Here is an 18898-nt window from a genome sequence, read left to right as displayed (position 1 = left end):
TATTTATATAATACTCCTTATCAGCCAGGCCAAGGTGAAAGGTATATATTTAAAGTCAGAGTCGAGCTCTGTAGCTCAATGGTTAACACATCTGCCTAAGAGGCAATAGAGCACAGGTTCGATTCCCAGCAAGGGGATGGCTAGCTGATGAGAGCTAAATAGCTTGAAATAGATCTATACTAGTCTCCCTTTATTTATTTATCAGCACAAATATAACAAATGTAACAAAAAGGCAACAGTAAAAAATATTGGGTTTCTGTCTGAATGGTCTCTTGTGACGAGCCGAAGGACAGAGAGTGGAAGTGTGACCTTCCTCCCATGGGTTGTGACTTTATATATATATATATATATATATATATATATATATATATATATATATATATATATATATATATATATATATATATATATATATATATATATATATATATATATATATATATATATATATATATATATATATATATATATATATATATATATATACATACATACATACATACATACATACATACATACATACATACATACATACATATATATATATATATATATATATCACAACCCCTAGTATGCCCCAATTATGGGAGGAAGCTAACTGCTTCCATTATCTGTCAATCGGCTCGTCACAAGAGAGTCCATCATGACAGAAACCCAATATTTTTACTGTTGCCTTTGTTATATTTGTGTTATATTTGTGCTGATTTGTGCCCTTTATTTATTTATCAGCACAAATATAACACAAATATTTTTTGTTGTTTCCTTTCAAGTACAGTCACAAGTATAGCAATAGCAATAGCAATAGGAGTTAGACTTATATACCGCTTCATAGGGCTTTCAGCCCTCTCTAAGCGGTTTACAGAGTCAGCATATCGCCCCCACAGTCTGGGTCCTCATTTCACCCACCTCGGAAGGATGGAAGGCTGAGTCAACTTTGAGCCGGTGAGATTTCAACCGCTGAACTGCAGATAACAGTCAGCTGAAGTAGCCTGCAGTACTGCACCCTAACCACTGCACCACCTCGGCGCAGTGTATACATTCTTATAAATACTCCTCTCCTTCCTCTTTTCTTCTTCCCCTCTCTCTCCCCCACTCCTCTCTTCTTCTCCTTCTTACCCTCTTCTACTCTTGCTTCCCCTCCCTTACTTCCTCTGCCTTGCCCTTTCTTCCTTTCCCTCCTCATCCTCCCTCCTTTCTATTGTTGCCCTTGCTTGTTACTTTCTCTGATGGGCTTTCGGGGTGGCATTCCAGGCATCCCGACTTAATATTTACTTAAAAATAATTTTCTGTTTAATGTTTTACTTCCCAATAATGAATACACTTGTACCATTTTTTAACCTTTATACTTGTATTTTCCTATGACCCTGAATTGCGAATTGCCCTGTTTCTTTGAGTTGTTCTACGTTCTGGCTGGTGTCAGATTTGATGGTATCTAGCCATTGTGAGCTGGAGGTGGCGCAATGGTTAGAGTGCAGCACTGCAGGCTACTTCAGCTGACTGCAATTCAGCAGTTCGGCTGTTCAAATCTCACCAGCTCAAGGTTGACTCAGCCTTCCATCCTTCCGAGGTGGGTAAAATGAGGACCCGGATTGTTGGGGGCAATATGCTGACTCTGTAAACCGCTTAGAGAGGGCTGAAAGCCCTATGAAGCGGTATACAAGTCTAACTGCTATTGCTATTGCTATTGTGTTCCTGGTCCTTCTTTTATCTTATGATTAATAATTGCTATATACTGATTTTAACAGATTAATGCTTTGGCTTCATTCAAAGCTATGGAAGTAATTAGTCTTGAGTCACTTAAGAACTGTGGACTTAACAAGATGGGTCCTCTCCCATGCTTTTGAGAACTGGCATGCCTGGGAGGTTCTTAAGAAGATCATATGTTAAGAGGGAAATAGAGGAGAGTGGTAAGGGAAGAAGAGAAGGATAGGAGAGAGGGCAAGGGGGGGAAGAGGAGGAGAGAAAGGAGGAGTGAAAAGGGGAGAGAGGAGAAGGAGGGAGGAAGGGGAAATAGAGAAAGGAAAGATGACAGAGGGAAGAAAGGAGGTAGCGAGGGGGAGGAGAGAGGGAGAAGAAAGTGATGGATAAGGTACAAATATGGTGTATGGAGAGCAGAAAAGCCAATAATTGTTTTTGGGAGCTGATGGTAAGATGAATTGATGTAAACATTTAATAATACAATATGATATTGGCTATGTAATAGTATACATGTGATTATATGTTATGAAAATGAAAAAATAAAAGAAAAATTTAAAAAGAAAATCATATGAAACAGCCCTCCATCTTTCCATCTATGTCTAGTTTAGGTCGAAGTTCTCAATCGCAGAACTGTAGTTCTTTTCTCAAAAATAATCAACGCTATTTAGTTATGCTTTGATTTACTAGTACTCTGGTTTTTTTTTTTTCCCATTTTGAGTCCCAGCAGAGAATTTGCCCTTGCAACTGAACAGGATGTACTGTATAGGATTCAGTCTTCCCCACGAGGTAGTATTAATCCAGGCTTACAATTAAATAAACATGGTTAAAATAAATAATAATAATAATTCAGGCTGGCAAAACCAGGACATCAATTCGTAAGCCTTCACACAAATACTTGTTCTTCAATAGGCAATGAAAGAGATAGCGGAGCAGGTGTCTGGCTCAGGAAAGCAAACAGGGCTAGAAATCTCTGGGGCATCTCATCTGTTGACTAGACTGTGAAGTCAAAGAAAAAAGCAACAACAGAAACATTTCCATATTGTTGTTAGGAAATCCGCATGAATGGTTGCAGCCATAAGGCGATCAGAATTAAAACTCAACTGAAAAAGGGGACTTCACTTATAAGAAAAGTGCCAGTTTGGTTAGGGTTGAAATCAAGATACTGTGAGTTCTGGTCCCACTTTTGGCATGAAAGCTGGTTGGGTGACTTTGGGCCAATTACCAGGAGACGGTGAGTTCAAGTCCTGCCTTAGACATGAAAACCAACTGGGTGATTTTGAGTTAGTCCCTTTCCCTGAGATCCAAGCCACTTCACAACGTTGTTGTAGTGGGGGAAAATGGGAAAAGGAAAGAGTATAAAGTAAATTCACTTCCTAGAGTTACTTATGAAGTAATAAAGATGACGTTAAAATCAAATTAAGAAATTAAGTAAGTAAAAATATTATGACTCTCACATTTCCCCATCAAAATGGTAGATCTTAAATCACTCTATTATACAATAATAATAGATAAATATTATTAATAATATTATTAGGTGGCGCAGTTGTTAAATGCAGCACTGCAGGCTACTGCTAGATCAGCAGTTCAGCGGTTCAAATCCCACCGGCTCAGGGTTGACTCAGCCTTCCATCCTTCCGAGGTGGGTAAAATGAGGACCCAGATTGTTGGGGGCAATATGCTGACTCTCTGTAAACCGCTTAGAGAGGCCTGAAAGCCCTATGAAGCGGTATATAAGTCTACTGCTATTGCTATTGCTATTAATATTAATAATAAAGGGACATGGTTGCAATCAGAAAGGTAGGCAGTTTGGCGGTTCAAATCCCTAACGCCGCATAAGGGAGTGAGCTCCCGTTACTTGTCCCAGCTTCTGCCAACCTAGCAGTTCGAAAGCATGTAAAAATGCAAGTAGAAAAATAGGGACCACCTTTGGTGGGAAGGTAACAGCGTTCCTTGCTCCTTCGGCATTTAGTCATGGCAGCCACATGACCATGGAGACATCTTCGGACAGCGCTGGCTCTTCAGCTTTGAAACGGAGATGAGCACCGCCCCCCTAGAGTCAGGAATGACTAGGATATATGTGCAAGGGGAACCTTTACTTTTACCTTTTATTATGCAATCCTCACCAACCTATTACCTTGCAAATGTTTATAGTTTACAACGCAGATTCACAGCCTCACCATTTGTCTTAACCAAGGGAAGCATGCCAAAAATAGAAGAGAATGCCTAAAAATGGACTTTTTCGAGCCTGGTGCAAATCTTTCTTTAAATCTCTCTCCTCAGGTTCTACTCTACACATCTTGGTTACGGCTGCTTTGCCTGCAATGTTGAGAGATGTTTTGGCACGTGAAATGAAATCAATCTCTAATGTGTCACTACCTCTCTAGAATTAATGTCATTATCTGACATGGTATACAGGGCTTTGATCCTGCGCTCGAAATAATTTCTGAGAGGCTGTATCGATTTACAGGACAATCCTCAGCAGGTTTCTCAGAAGTCTAGCAAGTTCATAGAGACCTTCTTCTGAAATAGAGATGTATATTTAGCAGTATTGATTCAATTGCAAACTCTACACCAAAAGTGAAAAAGCCTGGAAGATGATCAGATTGCTCATGTAACTGTAATTAAATATGGGATTTTAAAATCAGGCCTTAGTTAATATATGCAATGCCACCTTAGACAGACAGAATAACATCAGAGGAATGCCCTCTAGGAAGTTTTAAATAGATCACTATGCCTCCTGACTTTAGGGTGAATGTGTAAGCTGATCTGTAGAACTGCAGGAAAGGATTGGTAGAAACTAACAGGAGAATTGAAACGGCTAGCAGCTAGCGTTGTGTTATGTAGCTATTAATAAGTCTACCTAAAATGCAGTAAGAAGAGAGCCAGTTTGGTCTAATGCTGTGATGGTGAACTTACGGCACGCGCACCACAGGCGGCAAGCGGAGCCCTCTCTGAGCGCACGCGAGCTGTCGCCCCCAGCTCAGCTTTACTGCATATGTGCACATGCTTCCCGCCAGCGAGCTGATTTTCAGGTCTCTGCTGCGTCTGTGTGGGGGCAGGGCACATGAGGGCAACATGTGCGCCTGTGCAGGGGGGAGTGCACATGCACATGGAGCGGGGGGGTGCAGTGCACACACTGCTGCGGTCCATTTTTGGTCCTATGAGGCTTCAGGGAGGCCTGCTAGGCCCAAAACGGGGCGCAGGGGGAGGTCACATATGCATGCACAGGGGTGTGCGGGGGGTGGTCGTGCATGCAATGCATTATGGGTATGGAAATGTACGTGTGCGCTATCGTGTGCGTGCTCACACTTTCAGCACGCAACAAAAAGATTAACCATCACTGGTCTAGTTGTTAAACCATCAGGCCTGAAACCAGGAGTCTTAAGAATTCTAGTCCTCCTGGGTGATTTCACCAGGTGACTGTGAGTTTTAGTACCACCTTAGATATGAAAGCCAGCTGGGTGACTTTGAGCCAATTATCAGGAAATGGTGAGTTTTAATACTGCCGTAGGCATGAAAGCTGACTGGGTGACTTTAGGCCAATTCTCAGGAGACTGGGAGTTTTAGTTCCACTTTAGTCACAAAAACCGGATGGCTTTCAACCAGCCTACCTTACAGGGTTGCTGTTGTGGGGGGAAATAGAAGGAGTATTAAGTATGTCAATGGCTTGAGTTATTTATAAAAAAATAAAGGCAGGGTAAAAAAAAAATTAAAATGAAAAAAAAATCAAAATAAAACTATACCTGTCATGCTATGGAGTTTAGGAGGAAGACAAGCACTTAATGAACAAAGGATCTATCAATTACCAAAACAATTTTGGATTGCATAATACAGACACACAAGATTTATTAGCATCGTTTAACATCCCTACAACACATCAGGGACACAGAATGACGCAACCATTGTTATTTGGTTAACTGATTATTAGATACAGCCTTTATCTATTTCACTAAAGGACCCAGTGGCTCAGTGGCTAACACGCCGAGCTTGTCAATCAGAAAGGTCGGCAGTTTGGCAGTTCGAATCCCTAGCGCCGCATAATGGAGGGAGCTCCTGTTACTTTTCCCAGCTTCTGCCAACCTAGCAGTTCAAAAAAAAAAAAAACGTAAGAATGCAAGTAGAAAAATAGGAACCACCTTTGGTGGGAAGGTAACAGCATTCCATGCGCCTTCGGTGTTTGGTCATGCTGGCCGCATGACCATGGAGACGTCTTCGGACAGCACTGGCTCTTCAGCTTTGAAAAGGAGATGAGCACCGCCCCCAAGAGTCAGGAACGACTAGCACAGATGTGCGAAGTGAACCTTTACCTGTACTTTATTTCATTTCCATATTAACAAAGATCGTTCATATACAAGGTTATATATCTGATTGGCTTGTAGGGAGTCCTCCATTTACAACTACAAATGAGCTGAAAATTTCCATTACTAAGCAAACCGGTTGTTAAGTGAGTTGTGCCCCATTTTATGAAGTTTTGCCATAGTTTCGAGCAAATCACCACAGTTGTTTAAGTGAATCAGGCAGTCATAAAGGAAATCTGTGTTCCTCAACTGAAGTTGCTTATCAGAAGTTCTCTAGGACGGTTGCAAATGACAGCCCCGGGATCCTAGGACTTGCAACCGTTACAAATTCATGCAGGTTGTGAAGCACACACATTTTGATTGTGGGACTGCTGCAACGGTCATAAGTGTGAGAACTGGTCATGAGTCATTCAAAATTATTCAGTGACTCTGAATGGTCTCTAAAGGAATGGTACACAGCCATCCTTATGTCCGTGACTCTTAATTTGGTTTTTATGACTTCCCTTGTTTTCTTGCAGACGTTTCATTACCCTAACTAGGTAACATCATCAGTGCTAGTAAGGAGTGTTGTTTGACGTCAAGTAAAGGTAATTAAGAAAATATTGAGTTGTGCAGAAATGAATAGATTAACATTGGCAATTAAAGGGAAGGAAGAATCGGAGTATTATAATATATCAGGGAGGTTCTATTACTGGATAGAAAATGAATATAGACAAAAAGAGATACAAAATTAAATAAATTGGGAAGGAAAACAGATTTATAGGGGAGAAGTTGAATTGAAATGTAATTGAAATGAAAAGGTAAATGGAAAGTTTAAAAATATATTTAAAATGATAGTAAATGTTAAATATGATGACACAAACATTGTACTCAGATGACACGCTGTTTGATTAATGGTGTAAGATTTGTTCAATAAAGATAAAACTTTGATCTAAAAAAAAAGAAGTCAAGTAAAGTGATTTACCACTGGTTCTCACACTTATAGTGATTTGCTTAACAATCATGACAAAAAGGTCCTAAATTCAGAAACGACTTAACAATTTACTTAGCAATAGAAATTCTGATCCCGATTACAGCTGTAAGTTGAGGACAGCCAATTTGGTCCAGTGGTTAAGGCACCCAGGCTAGAAAGAGGAGTGTGTGTCTGTGTGTGAGTGTTCCATCATAACTCTGGAACGCATGGGCTGCTGAAATAAAAAGGAATGAATTATATCTATAATGTCAAATCACAGTACTTTTGACAGCGATTGTGTGCATTTTGGATTCGTGTGTGTGTGTGTGTGTGTGTGTTCCAGCATTACTTTGACCTGACACTATAGATATAATTCATTCTTTTTCCTGTCTAATACAGGATTAGCATAAATAAATGCCAGGGACATACCAGGTTATCAGCTAGTGGAGTTATAAAATAAAAGCTGATTTTTTTTTTAACACTTCCAAGAAAGTGTGGCAGAAAGCTGAGAAACAAGAGAGAAGTCCATTGTGTATATTTAGAGACAATAACAAAACTGGCAAAGGATGGGAGAAACAGAGCAAGAAATTAAGATGCGTAGCTGTTTTTTTCTATAATTTCTATAATCAAGGATGGATGGCTGATGCTACCCTGGGCAGACTTCTGATAGTTTGAAATTTGTTTGCTTTTTTTAGAAGAGGAAGGCACGCAGCTATTTGCCTCTTGGGGTCTTTGCAAGGAGGTGTAAAGGAGAGGCAATTATTGGGTCTCAGGCTGGAAGGCAGGGAGAAGTGACTCAAGAGGGGTGCAATCCTCACTAATCTCTGGGGCCTACAGCTAATTATTCCTAAAGTTTTTTAAAAAAACAACACAAGTGAGACTGCTGGGGAGGGGGTGGATCCAGCACTAGGGGAATGCAAAAGTACCAGAAAAAGGTTCTCCTTAGAGGAGGCATGAAAAGACAGGAATGTGAGGGCAGAGAATAGAATAACAGAATTGGAGGTCTTCTAGTCCAACCCTCTGCTTAGGCAGGAAACCCTACACCACTTCAGACAAATGGTTATCCAGCATCTTCTTAAAATTTTCTAGTGTTAGGGCATTCAGAACTTCTAAAGGCAAGTTGTTCCACTGATTAATTGTTCTAACTGTCAGGAAATTGCTTCTCAGTTCTAGGTGCTTCTCTCCTTGATTAGTTTCCACCCATTGCTTCTTGTCCTGCCCTCAGGTGCTTTGGATAATAATTTGACTCCCTCTTCTTTGTGGCAACCCTTGAGATATTGGAACACTGCTATCATGTCTCCCCTAGTCCTTCTTTTCATTAAACTAGACATACCCAGTTCCTGCAACCGTTCTTTGTATGCTTTACTCTCAAGTCCCCTAATCATCTTTGTTGCTCTTCTCTGCACTCTTTCTAGAGTCTCCACATCTTTTCTACATCAGGTTCAATTGTGGCCAAAACTGGATGCAGTATTCCAAGTGTGGCCTTACCAAGGCATTATAAAGTGGTATTAACACTTCATGTGATCCTGATTCTATCCCTCTGTTTATGTAGTCTAGAACTGTGTTGGCTTTTTTGGCAGCTGCTGCACAGGCTGGCTCCTATTTAAATAGTTGTCCGCTAGGACTCCAAGATCCTTTTCACAGTTACTACTATTGAGCAAGTTACCACCTATACTGTACCTGTGCATTTCATTTTTCTTGCCTAAATGTAGAACCTTAATATTTGCACCATGGAATTGTTAGAAGCAGGAGGGAGCCCCACAACTAGTTTAGGGTTGAAAGGGAAAGCCAGCTCAGTAGAAGCAAAGCACGCACTGCAGACCTCCGTGTAAAGAGGGGGCTGCTCCATTTGGCACAACGCCCCCCACCCCTCTTAGCACAGCGACAGGATGAGACGGTGATGGTGGTGGCATAGTTTGGGTCCAGAGAAGAGCTGGGAGCAGCAGAAAGGGCGTCCCTCCCTGCCTTTAGATCAAGGAGAGAGCCGCCACGTCTCTCCTTCAAGCAGCAGCGCAGAGCCAAGGCGCTAGTACTGGCGGAGGAAAAAGGGGGCGGAGATGGTGTGTAGCAGGGAGAGGGCCGAACCGGCACCTGCTCCGATGCTGAGATGGGAGGAGACGCTGAGACTCGCCCGACCCTACCAGGGCAGCCCTGCCTAGCCAAGCCGCTAGTTCTGCGCGAGGAGGAGGAGGAGGAGACGCAGCCCGCGGCTTCATCGGCTTTGCCCTCGATTCCGCAGTGCTCACTCACCCGGTGCCGCTGTCTACGACGCAGGGCGGCAGGCGGCTCGCCATGCTCGGCGCTGGGATCTGGCAGGAGGGGAAGCCAGTTCCCGAACCGATTCCCGGGGATCCCCGCCGCCGCAGCTACGAGCAACCGGGCAGCGCCGCGCGCTTGCGCCCAACCCCGGTGCCCACGTGTGCGGCGTGCCAAGGCTGCCCCGGCGGCCATCTTGGGAGGTGGCACCGCTGGGTGGTGGTTACCCAGCCGCTTCCCAGGGTGAGGAAGCCCGAGTTGGGGGGGGGAGAAACAGCTGGGCGCCTCTGAAAGCCCTTGGCGGCTCGTCTTACAGCTTGCCAAAAAGGACTCGACTCCTGCTGATTTCAAGATTGTCAAATATATCTTATAATATTGCCCTAACCTTAGCAATGTGCTGTATAGAATAGAATAGAACAGACTAGAACAGAACAGAAGAATAGAACACAACAGAAGAATGGAATGGAAGAGAAGAATAAAATAGAGCAGAAGAATGGAATGGAAGAGAAAAATAGAATAAAACAACAGAATAGAAGAACTGAATAGAACAGAAAAATGGAATGGAAGAGAAGAATGGAATGGAAGAGAAGAGTAGAATAGAAGAATGGAGTGGAAAAGAAGAACAGAAGAATAGAATAGAACAGAAGAATGGAGTGGAAAAGAAGAACAGAAGAATAGAATAGAACAGAAGAATGGAGTGGAAGAGAAGAATAGAACAGAATAGAAAAGAACAGAAGAATGGAATGAAAGAGAAGAGAATTCTTCATTGGCCAAGTGTGAGGAATTTGTCTCTGGTGCAGATGCTCTCAGTGTACATAAAAAAAAGAAAAAAATACATTCATCAAGAATCCTTGGTGCATTTTATTATTGGAAAAGGTCAGTTTGGTGTGCCGTTAAAGGCATCAGGCAGAAACCAGGAGACTCTAAATTCACCATGTTGTCAAGTGAGTCACTTTCTCTTTGTCCTAGGCAAAAGACAAGGGGAAACAATCCCCCAAAAATTGTGGCCAAAAAATCGCAGGGACTTATTTCTGAGGTTACCAAAAAGGAACTTAATGGCTTATTGTTGTTGCATTGCTTTTATATATTGTTTAGCATTTCCTTGAGTGAAGTGTTTAATAAATTAATATTGAAAAAATGAAATCGCAATGCAAGCTGTTAAATGCAGTTAATCCTCAACTTACAACCACAGTTGAGCCCAAAATTTCTGTCCTTAAATGAGGTATTCGTTAAATGAGTTTTGCCCCATTTTTATGACCTTTCCTCCCACAAGTGTTAAGTGAACCATATGGGTCATAAATATGAATCAGTTTTGTCAAGCATCTCAATTTTCATCACATGGTCAGTGGTTCAAATTGCGAAGGTCATAACTGAAAAACGGTCATAAGTCACATTTTTCAATGCCATTGTAATTTTGAACAGTCACTAAATGAACTGTTGTAAGTTGAGGACTACCTATATTGTAGTTCAGATTCCAGATTCCAAAATACTTTCAGAACCACATTAGGAATTTAATGTCATGGGTCAGTGATGGCTAACCTTTTCCCGACCGAGTACCCAAAGCGCATGGCCAAACTTCCAAAATGCAATGCACATGCAGCTTTCCCCTCGCATATGCCGCCCTGCATGTGTCCCGCTCCTGTGCATGCGTGCATGCCCCCACCCTTCCGCATCCCCTTCCCCCCGGTGCATGCGAGCACGCTCTTCCCCCCACACACACACTGGCCCTGCCTCCTGCACATACATGGCATAGACCCAAAGACTAGCTGACTGGTGGGAGGTGCGTGCGCATGCGCAGCAGAACTGAACTGGGGCCAACTCTGGCACGCATGCCATAGGTTTGCCATCATGGTCATAGGTGTTCTCTTTGGAAGTGGAAAATCAGCATAGAAATCTGGAGGCCTGCTAAGTTGGAAATGAATCACTTTGCTGAGAGGTGGGAGTTTCCCACACAGAGATGAACATGTCATAGAAATGGAATTTCATTGGATCTAGTCTTCCCATATTGCAAAAGACGGGGAATACCAAAGAGTGGCTATATAAGAAGATTTGTGGAGAAAATACTATATAGATGCAGAGCTAAGATGAAATACTGAAATGAGACCCAGTTTTTCTTTTGAAACAGCCCTTACTGGTAAAACAAAGAACAGCTAATCCAGTACCCCAACCTTGCTTTTATCTGCTCCATACTTTGCAGGCTGAGCTTTTTAAGATACAGGAAAACAGCTGGATCATATACATATCATTGAAATTATATCTTGGCAATGACAAAAGGCCAGATTGTTGTGGAAAAGGCAGGGCCCTTTTCTGAGGGGTGAATGAAGTCTAGATCCCATCACACACTTTGTGACTTCAGTCATGCAATAATTTGTGGCCATTTTGGATCCACCCAATTCTTATTTTCATAATATTGGGGCTAAGATCTGAATTTGAGAAGAGCTCTGTGTGTGTGTGTGTGTGTGTGTGTATGTGTGTGTGATAGATCTTTGTGTCAATATGTCAAAACCTCCCAACCGATCCCTCTGAAAATGAGTAATATCTCTGTTGATTTATGCCTCCATTTGATAAATGTTAAAACGCAGAGAAGATGAGAGAGAAATATGTGGTCCACTGAAGAAGTTTACAGAAAGAATATTTACCACAGTCAGCATCTGTAAATATTATGATTAAAATTGAAAAAACAGGCCAGAGGAAATGGGAAATTACGTGTTTCCATGTTGCCTCGGAGAAAACTGGAAGGGCACACTCACGACGTCACTAACAACAGAGGTTTTAAGTAGTTCTGCTCCATCGTTTGCAGAATATTGGACTTCTCTGGATGAAATGAAACCGATTCCTCCTTTATCAAACAGATATGATGTCATCTTAGGGAAGCCACAGGCCTGTGCTCATCTTTTTCTATAAGTCCAGGTTAAGGATTAGGTTTAGGTTTAGGGGGGTTAGGTTTAGCGTGACCCGTCAAAACCGCATTCCACAAAAGCGCGGTCGACGAAATCGCGTATGTGACGTCATCACAGCGCGACGAAAAAGATTGAAAAATTGAAATAAAAATTAAATTACAGCAAGCCGATTCACATAAAGGTAAGGGTTAGGGTTAGGGTTAGGTTAAGGGTTAGGGTTAGGGTTAGAGCGTTAGGGTTACGTTTAGCGTTAGGTTAAGGGTTAGTGTTAGGTTTTTCGTTAGGTTAAGGGTTAGGTTTAGGGTTAGGTTAAGGGTTAGGTTTAGGGTTAGGTTTGGGGGGGTTAGGGTAAGGTTTTCGCTTTATTTTTCCATTTTTCGATCTTTTTCGTCGCGCTGTGATGACGTCACATACGCGCTTTCGTCGACCGCGCTTTTGTCTACCGCGGTTTTGTGGTGGAACCTAGGTTTAGGTTTAGTGGTTAATTTTAGGTTTAGCGTTTACAGCGTGCTTCTGTCTCCGCGCTGTTGTCGCCCTGTGATGACGTCAGCTACGCGGTTTCGTCGAGCGCGCTTTAGTCGAACGCGGTTTTGTGGTGGAACCATAGATAGTTAGTCCTCAGTTCACAACCATTTATTTTATGACCCTTTGAGATTACCATAGGGCTGAAAAAGTCCAGTCCTCACACTTAACGACTTGTCTTTGCACTTAAGGCAATTGCCACCACCCCCGTTGTCATACGATTCCAATTTGACTTTTATTGCAATGGCTGCTAAGGCGGTTATCGCTATCATTAAGCAAATGACCTCAGGATACAGCCACTGGTTGTCAATGAAAGCCAGTTGTCAATTACCAACTGGCTTGCATTTGCAACTGGTCACAGTGTCCTTAATGAAAGCTGGGGTTCCCTTAACGGCCATGGCAATAATAGTCATAAAAAGGGTATGAATGCAATTTATAACAACTTACAATGGAAATTCTGGTATCACTTGTCATAAGTCAAGGACTACCTATATGCCCTACTTCTTCGCTTTCAGCTTAACTACCGAGAAATCTGCCAAATGGATAAACTGGGCCACAAGTTGAATAAACAAAGATGATCTTTAAAAAGAACATTTGCCATAATTAATATAGCGGCTAAATATGATTTGTTGTAAGAAGGCAAGCAGAACTAGAGTAACTGATTACACAAGTCAATTTATCTTCTCAGACCTGTCCTTTAAAGCAAGCTAGGTTCAGAGAGTCCTCGACTTACAACCTTTCATTTAGTGACCAAAGTTATAACAATATTAAAAAAGTGATTTACAACTGGTATTTACATCTGTTACATCCCATGGCCACATGATCATAATTCCTATGCTTCACAACCCACATGTGTTTTATTTACGAAGGTTGCATGCGGGGTCATGTGATCAACATTTGTGACCTTCCCAGCTGACTTTCAACAAGCAAAGCCAATGGGGGAAGGGCGATTCGCTTAGCGACTGCATGATTCAATTAACAACTGCAGTGATTTGCGTAACAATTTTAAAAAGATCTAAAATTGGACGCAACTTAACTTGATTAGTCTTGTTGAGTAATGGAATTGTGGTCCCAATTGTTGTCATAAGTCAAGGACTATCCATAGAGGGATGTTTGATTCCTGGACATATCCTTGTAGTTTTCTTGGCTGTAATTTATGTAGAACTTTTCAAAATAGAAAGTTAGTATTTGATCCCAGCAATTCATATGCTACAATCAGGAATGTGTGCAGCGTGTGGATAAAAAAACGCGCATGAAAACCAGACAGAACTTTGATTAAACCATTGCAACTTCCATCTTCACTTTTTGACCAGGTCCTGCTGAAATCTTTGGCCACGATGTCTCTCTGTTTCTCACCCTCCCTCCCTTGTTTTGCATTAATATTCATAAGGCTTAAATAATTGATTGCAAAAAGAATTCTGGAGTAGCATTCGTTTTACATCAAGCACAAAACCATTTGCAAATGGACTCAGGCCACAGTCCAAAACAACCATCAAAAAGTCTGTTGAATATTGGAGAGAACATTTTACCATGTGATACGTGGTAAATTATAAGTAAGGCAAAGGTTTCCCTCGCACATAAGTGCTAGTCATTCCCAACTCCAGGGGGCGGTGCTTATTTCCGTTTCAAAGCCAAAGAGCCAGCGCTATCCGAAGCCGACTCTCTGGTCGTGTGGCTGGCATGAGTAAACGCTGAAGGCGCACGGAATGCTGTTACCTTCCCACCAAAGGTAGTTCCTATTTTGCTACTTGCATTTTAACATGCTTTTGAACTGCTAGGTTGGCAGAAGCTGGGACAAGTAATGGGAGCTCACTCTGTTACGCGTCGCTGGAGATTCAAACCGCCGAACTGCCGACCTTTCTGATCGACAAGCTCAGCGTTATAAGTAGAAAGACAATATTTTTAACTGGAAATCAAAACATTCTTCTTCTGTACATATCTGTTTGATTCAATACAAGAAGTGCTTGAATGATTATCACAAATGGGCCCAAAATTTCTGTTGCTAAGTAAGGCACTTGTTAACTGAGTTTTTCCCCATTTTACAATCTTTCTGGCTACAATTGTTAAGCGAATCACTGCAGTTGTTAAATGTGAAAGTGAAATGTGCAGTCATTAAGAAAATCTGGCTTCTGCCATTGACTTTATTCATTGGAAGCTAGCTGGGAAGGTTTACCAATAGTGGTCACATGACGCCAGAACACTGCAACCCACATAAAACCCTTGCCAGTGGTCAAGCGTCCAAATTTTCAGCAGGTAGCCATTGGAAAGTTGCAGCAGTTGTAAGTGTGAGAACCAGTCTTAAACCGCTTTTTCCAGTGCTCTTGTAACTTCAAAATGTTCACTAAACTAATACTTGTAAGTTGAGGATTACGTATAATGTGAGTTTGGGTCATCCATATTTGAGAGTGGAAAGTCTGAACCTAAACCCACCAAATTTGCAGATGACACTAAACTGGCAGGAATAGCCAGCACCCCTGAAGACAAGCTCAGGATCCAAAAAGATATTGACAAACTTTAACAATGGGCCCTATGATCTAACAAAATGAATGTTAATGTAGAGAAAAGCAAAGTTTTACCTTTAGGCAGGAAAAAATGAAAGATATAAGTACAGATTTGGGAGACTTGGCTCAAAAACAGTAACTGTGATAGGGACCTTGAAATCCTAGTGGATGATCACTTGAATATGAGCTAGCAGTGTGCAGCAGCAGCCAAAAAATCTAACGCAATCCTGGGTTGTATAAATAGAGGCATAAAATCAATATCACGTGAAGAATTAGTACAGCTTTATAAAACGCTAGTAAGGATTTACTTACTTATTTACTTAATTTACCCTAGTAAGTAAGTATTCCACACCCGTAATACTGGGGGGGTGGGGGTGTCAGACTAGATCACATGATTGCATTTCGGGTGCTTAGCCACCAGCCTGCATTTGGCATGGTTGTATAGTGACTCATTTAACAACCAGCACGACATACAACAGTAATTCCAGGCATAATTCAAGGACCACCTGCGTTCCTATGATTTATTCATATTGTTTACTCAATTAGTTCAATTTTCCAGATTGTAATGGCGCACCAAGTCATAAACCAGCTAATCAGTTGGCTTAAAAGTGGTGTTTGTGATCCAAACTATGTTGTCTAAATACAGCCGGTGTCAACTTCAAAGTGTGGTTTAATGTCAAGTTTCAACTGGCGAAGAGGTCGATGGATCGAAACTGTCCTCTGCTACCAACTGGGTTTATGACTTTTGTAACGGGGAAAGGCCCCACGTACTTCTGACCCAGTGGAAAGGTTATCTTATGTCTGAAGCAGATGATGGCATTTTCTAATGGCAGAAAATGAAGAGGAACTAAAGAGCCTCTCGGTGTGGGTGAAGAAGGAGAGTGCAAAAGTTGGCTTGAAACTCAACATTAAGAAAACTAAGATCTTGGCATCCGGCCTGGCAAATTCCTGGCAAATAGATGGGGAGGAAATGGAGGTAGTGACAGATTTTATTTCCCTGGGCTCCAAGATAACTGCAGATGGGGACTGAAGCCAAGAAATTAAAAGACGCTTGCTCCTGGGGAGGAAAGTTATGGCAAATCTAGACAGCATGCTAAAAAGCAGAGACATCACCCTGCCAACCAAAGTGCATGTAGTCAAGGCGATGGTTTTCCCACTTGCAATGGATGGCTGTGGAAGTTGGACCATAAGGAAGGCTGAGCGCCGAAGAATGGAGGCCTTTGAACTATGGTGCAGGAGAAGACTCCTGCATTGAGTCCCTTGGACTGCAAGGAGATCCAACCGGTCAGTCCTAGAGGAGATCAACCCTGACTGCTCTTTAGAAGGCCAGATCCTGAAGAGGAAACTCAAATACTTTGGCCACCTAATGAGAAGGAAGGACTCCCTGGAGAAGAGCCTCATGCTGGGAATGATTGAGAGCGGGGAAAAAAGGGATGACAGAGAATGAAGTGACTGGATGGAGTCACTTAAGCACTAGAACATGAGTTTCAATGGACTCCAGAGGATGGTAGAGGACAAGAAGGCCTGGAGGAACATTATCCATGGGGGTTGCGATGGGTCAGACACAACTTCGCAACTAACAACAACAACAATGTCTGAAGTGCAGTGTGTTAAAGCTCAGAACATGAAGGCATCTAACCAGATGGTAAGGATACTCCAGGCCTCCAGGTCAAGATGGCGCTTGCCATCATGCGGATCAGATGTTGCAACCCAACGAAAACTAGGCCAGTAGCGGGGTTTCCTCTCCCCACCTCAGCTTTTAAGCATATAACACCTCGGTATTTTCTGGGTTGTTGTTGGGTTGTTTTTTTTATCGAGAGCAACTCGGGTGAATCAGTTTGCCGAAGCAGCATATTTCTCAAGCACTGTAGTTGGTAGCACTTGTTACAAAAACACATATTTGGCAGGAGAGGCCCTGAGAGGCCGAGACAAAAGACTCTTTGACCTGGCGCAATTGATTTTCCGTCCCATACAGCAGATAATAAATGTGAGGCTGGCTCTATTTTGACAGAGGGAAAGGTATTGATCTGGCGCACATCTTCTTTTTTAACTACCACAGTCCACTAAGAGCTTGTTTTCGAAGACAGAGAAGTGCTGAAACTAACTAACATCACCTTTTGTTTCTTCCCTTGCAATACTCTAAGTATTGAATGAATTTTGGATCACAGAATACGGGTAATCCTCAAATTGGGCAGCCACAACTGAGCCGCAACTTTCGACTGCTAATCAAGGCAGTTATTTAAGTGAGCTTTCCCCTATTTTATGATCTTTTTGTCCTAATGGTTAAGCGAATCCTTGTGGTTGTTAAGTGAATTATGTGGTGATTAAGTGAATTTGGCTTCCCCCCCATTGAGCTTACTTATTGGAAGTTGGCTCGGAAAGTTACCAACGGAGAAAGCAGGACACCAATGTCGCCGTAACCATCCTAAATATATTCCAGTTGCCAAGGGCTAAAATCCTTGATCGTGTGGCCATAGGGATGCCACAATGATTCTAAGGGTAAAAAAGGGTCGTAATCTACTTTTTTTTCCCCAGTGCTGTTGTAACTGTCACTAAACAAACAGTTTATGTCTGTTGGAAGGGTTCAGTTTCCAAATGGGGAAAAAGACACTGGGAACATGGAGGCTGCTTGGAATGATGGTTTTAATGGTGGACAGGATCACATGGCTTGAGCTCCTGAACAGAAAAGGGGGAATCACATGCTTGCAGATGTTGGGTGAAGAAGAGAAAGAAAAAAGAAAGGGCTTGTTGAGAGTTCCTGAGTTTTTTATACGCTCTATTCGGCCCCACCTCTCTGTTTCCTGTTCCTGTATAAGAAACGTATTCTGATTGGTTGTGAGACTCCCGGGGGTGGGGGTGGGGGTCTTAGCTAACTTTGTAGGTTGTGTGTCTTTTGAGTCCCAAGCTTGGTTGAGTTCCCAGATGCCATGTGGTGAGTTTCTGTTGCAGGCTAATCCTACTTTTGTTACGTAGAAAAGGCTGGCCCATTGACAAAGGTGAGGGCTATTAAGTGTGAGTCTGTTTCCTGCCTCAAAACACGTTTCTCCATTTTTGATCCAGGGGAATATAATATTCTGCCTTTTCGATATTTCCCAGGATATTTTATTTTTCTAGGAGAGGGGTGGGTTTTAACTTCCTACAAGTCAAATTTTACCTGCACATTTTAATGCCTATTAGCCATAGCCAGGCTAAAGCATTCTGCTTTAAGTGATACCATGCCAGCTTTACAGGGTAGAGCAGACAAGAAACATGTCCAGATGTGCTAGATAGTTGTAATTTATTGTGAAGCTAAATGAATAGAACCTTGCAAGTTTTAAAGTACTTCTGTCCACTTTACAGCTCCCAAGCTAAGAAAGGTTTATTCTGAGTCTCTTGATCAGCCTTCTATGGAGTACTACCTCTGAATTATTCTGAAGAACTGCAATGCTATATATAGGGTTCTACTGATTATTGACATACTGTATGTACTGTACAGTACAGATAGAAAGAGAGAGGGAGGGAGAAAAGAAAGAAAAAGAAGGAAGGAAAGAAAGAGAAAAAAAGGAAAGGAAGGAAGAAGGAAAGAAAAAGGAAAGAAAGAAAGCAGAAAAAGAAAACAGGAAGGGAGAGAAAAAAGGAAGGAAAGAAATAAAGAGAAACAAGAAAGAAGGAAAGAGAAAGAAGGAAGGAAAGAAAAAGAAAGGAAGAAGGAAAAAAAGCAGAAAAAAGAAAGAAAAAGAAAGGAAAGAAAGAAGGAAAGGAAAGAAAGAGAAAGAAAGAGACAGAAAGAAA

General features: G+C 42.0%; 1 protein-coding gene across 2 annotated transcripts in view; it reads right to left on the bottom strand.

Moving 5' to 3' along the window:
- The window catches only part of ACTR3B (actin related protein 3B), a 43447-nt gene extending 34105 nt beyond the window's left edge, over positions 1-9342 (bottom strand). For both annotated transcript variants that reach the window (XM_014076038.2, XM_014076039.2), the window contains exon 1: positions 9199-9342. In XM_014076038.2, coding sequence (XP_013931513.2) covers positions 9199-9242 — 44 coding nt within the window. In that variant the 5' untranslated portion in view covers positions 9243-9342. The remainder of the gene's footprint in view (positions 1-9198) is intronic.
- Between the last annotated feature and the right edge of the window lie 9556 nt (positions 9343-18898).

This window comes from Thamnophis sirtalis, unplaced genomic scaffold, assembly GCF_051295495.1.
Source record: "Thamnophis sirtalis isolate CommonGarterSnake01/CBP01778 unplaced genomic scaffold, rThaSir2_p1.2 scaffold_4, whole genome shotgun sequence".
Classification (NCBI taxonomy): Eukaryota; Metazoa; Chordata; class Lepidosauria; order Squamata; family Natricidae; genus Thamnophis; species Thamnophis sirtalis.
The sequence above is the reverse complement of the archived record's forward strand: the minus strand, read 5'-3'. Positions and strand labels throughout refer to the sequence as shown.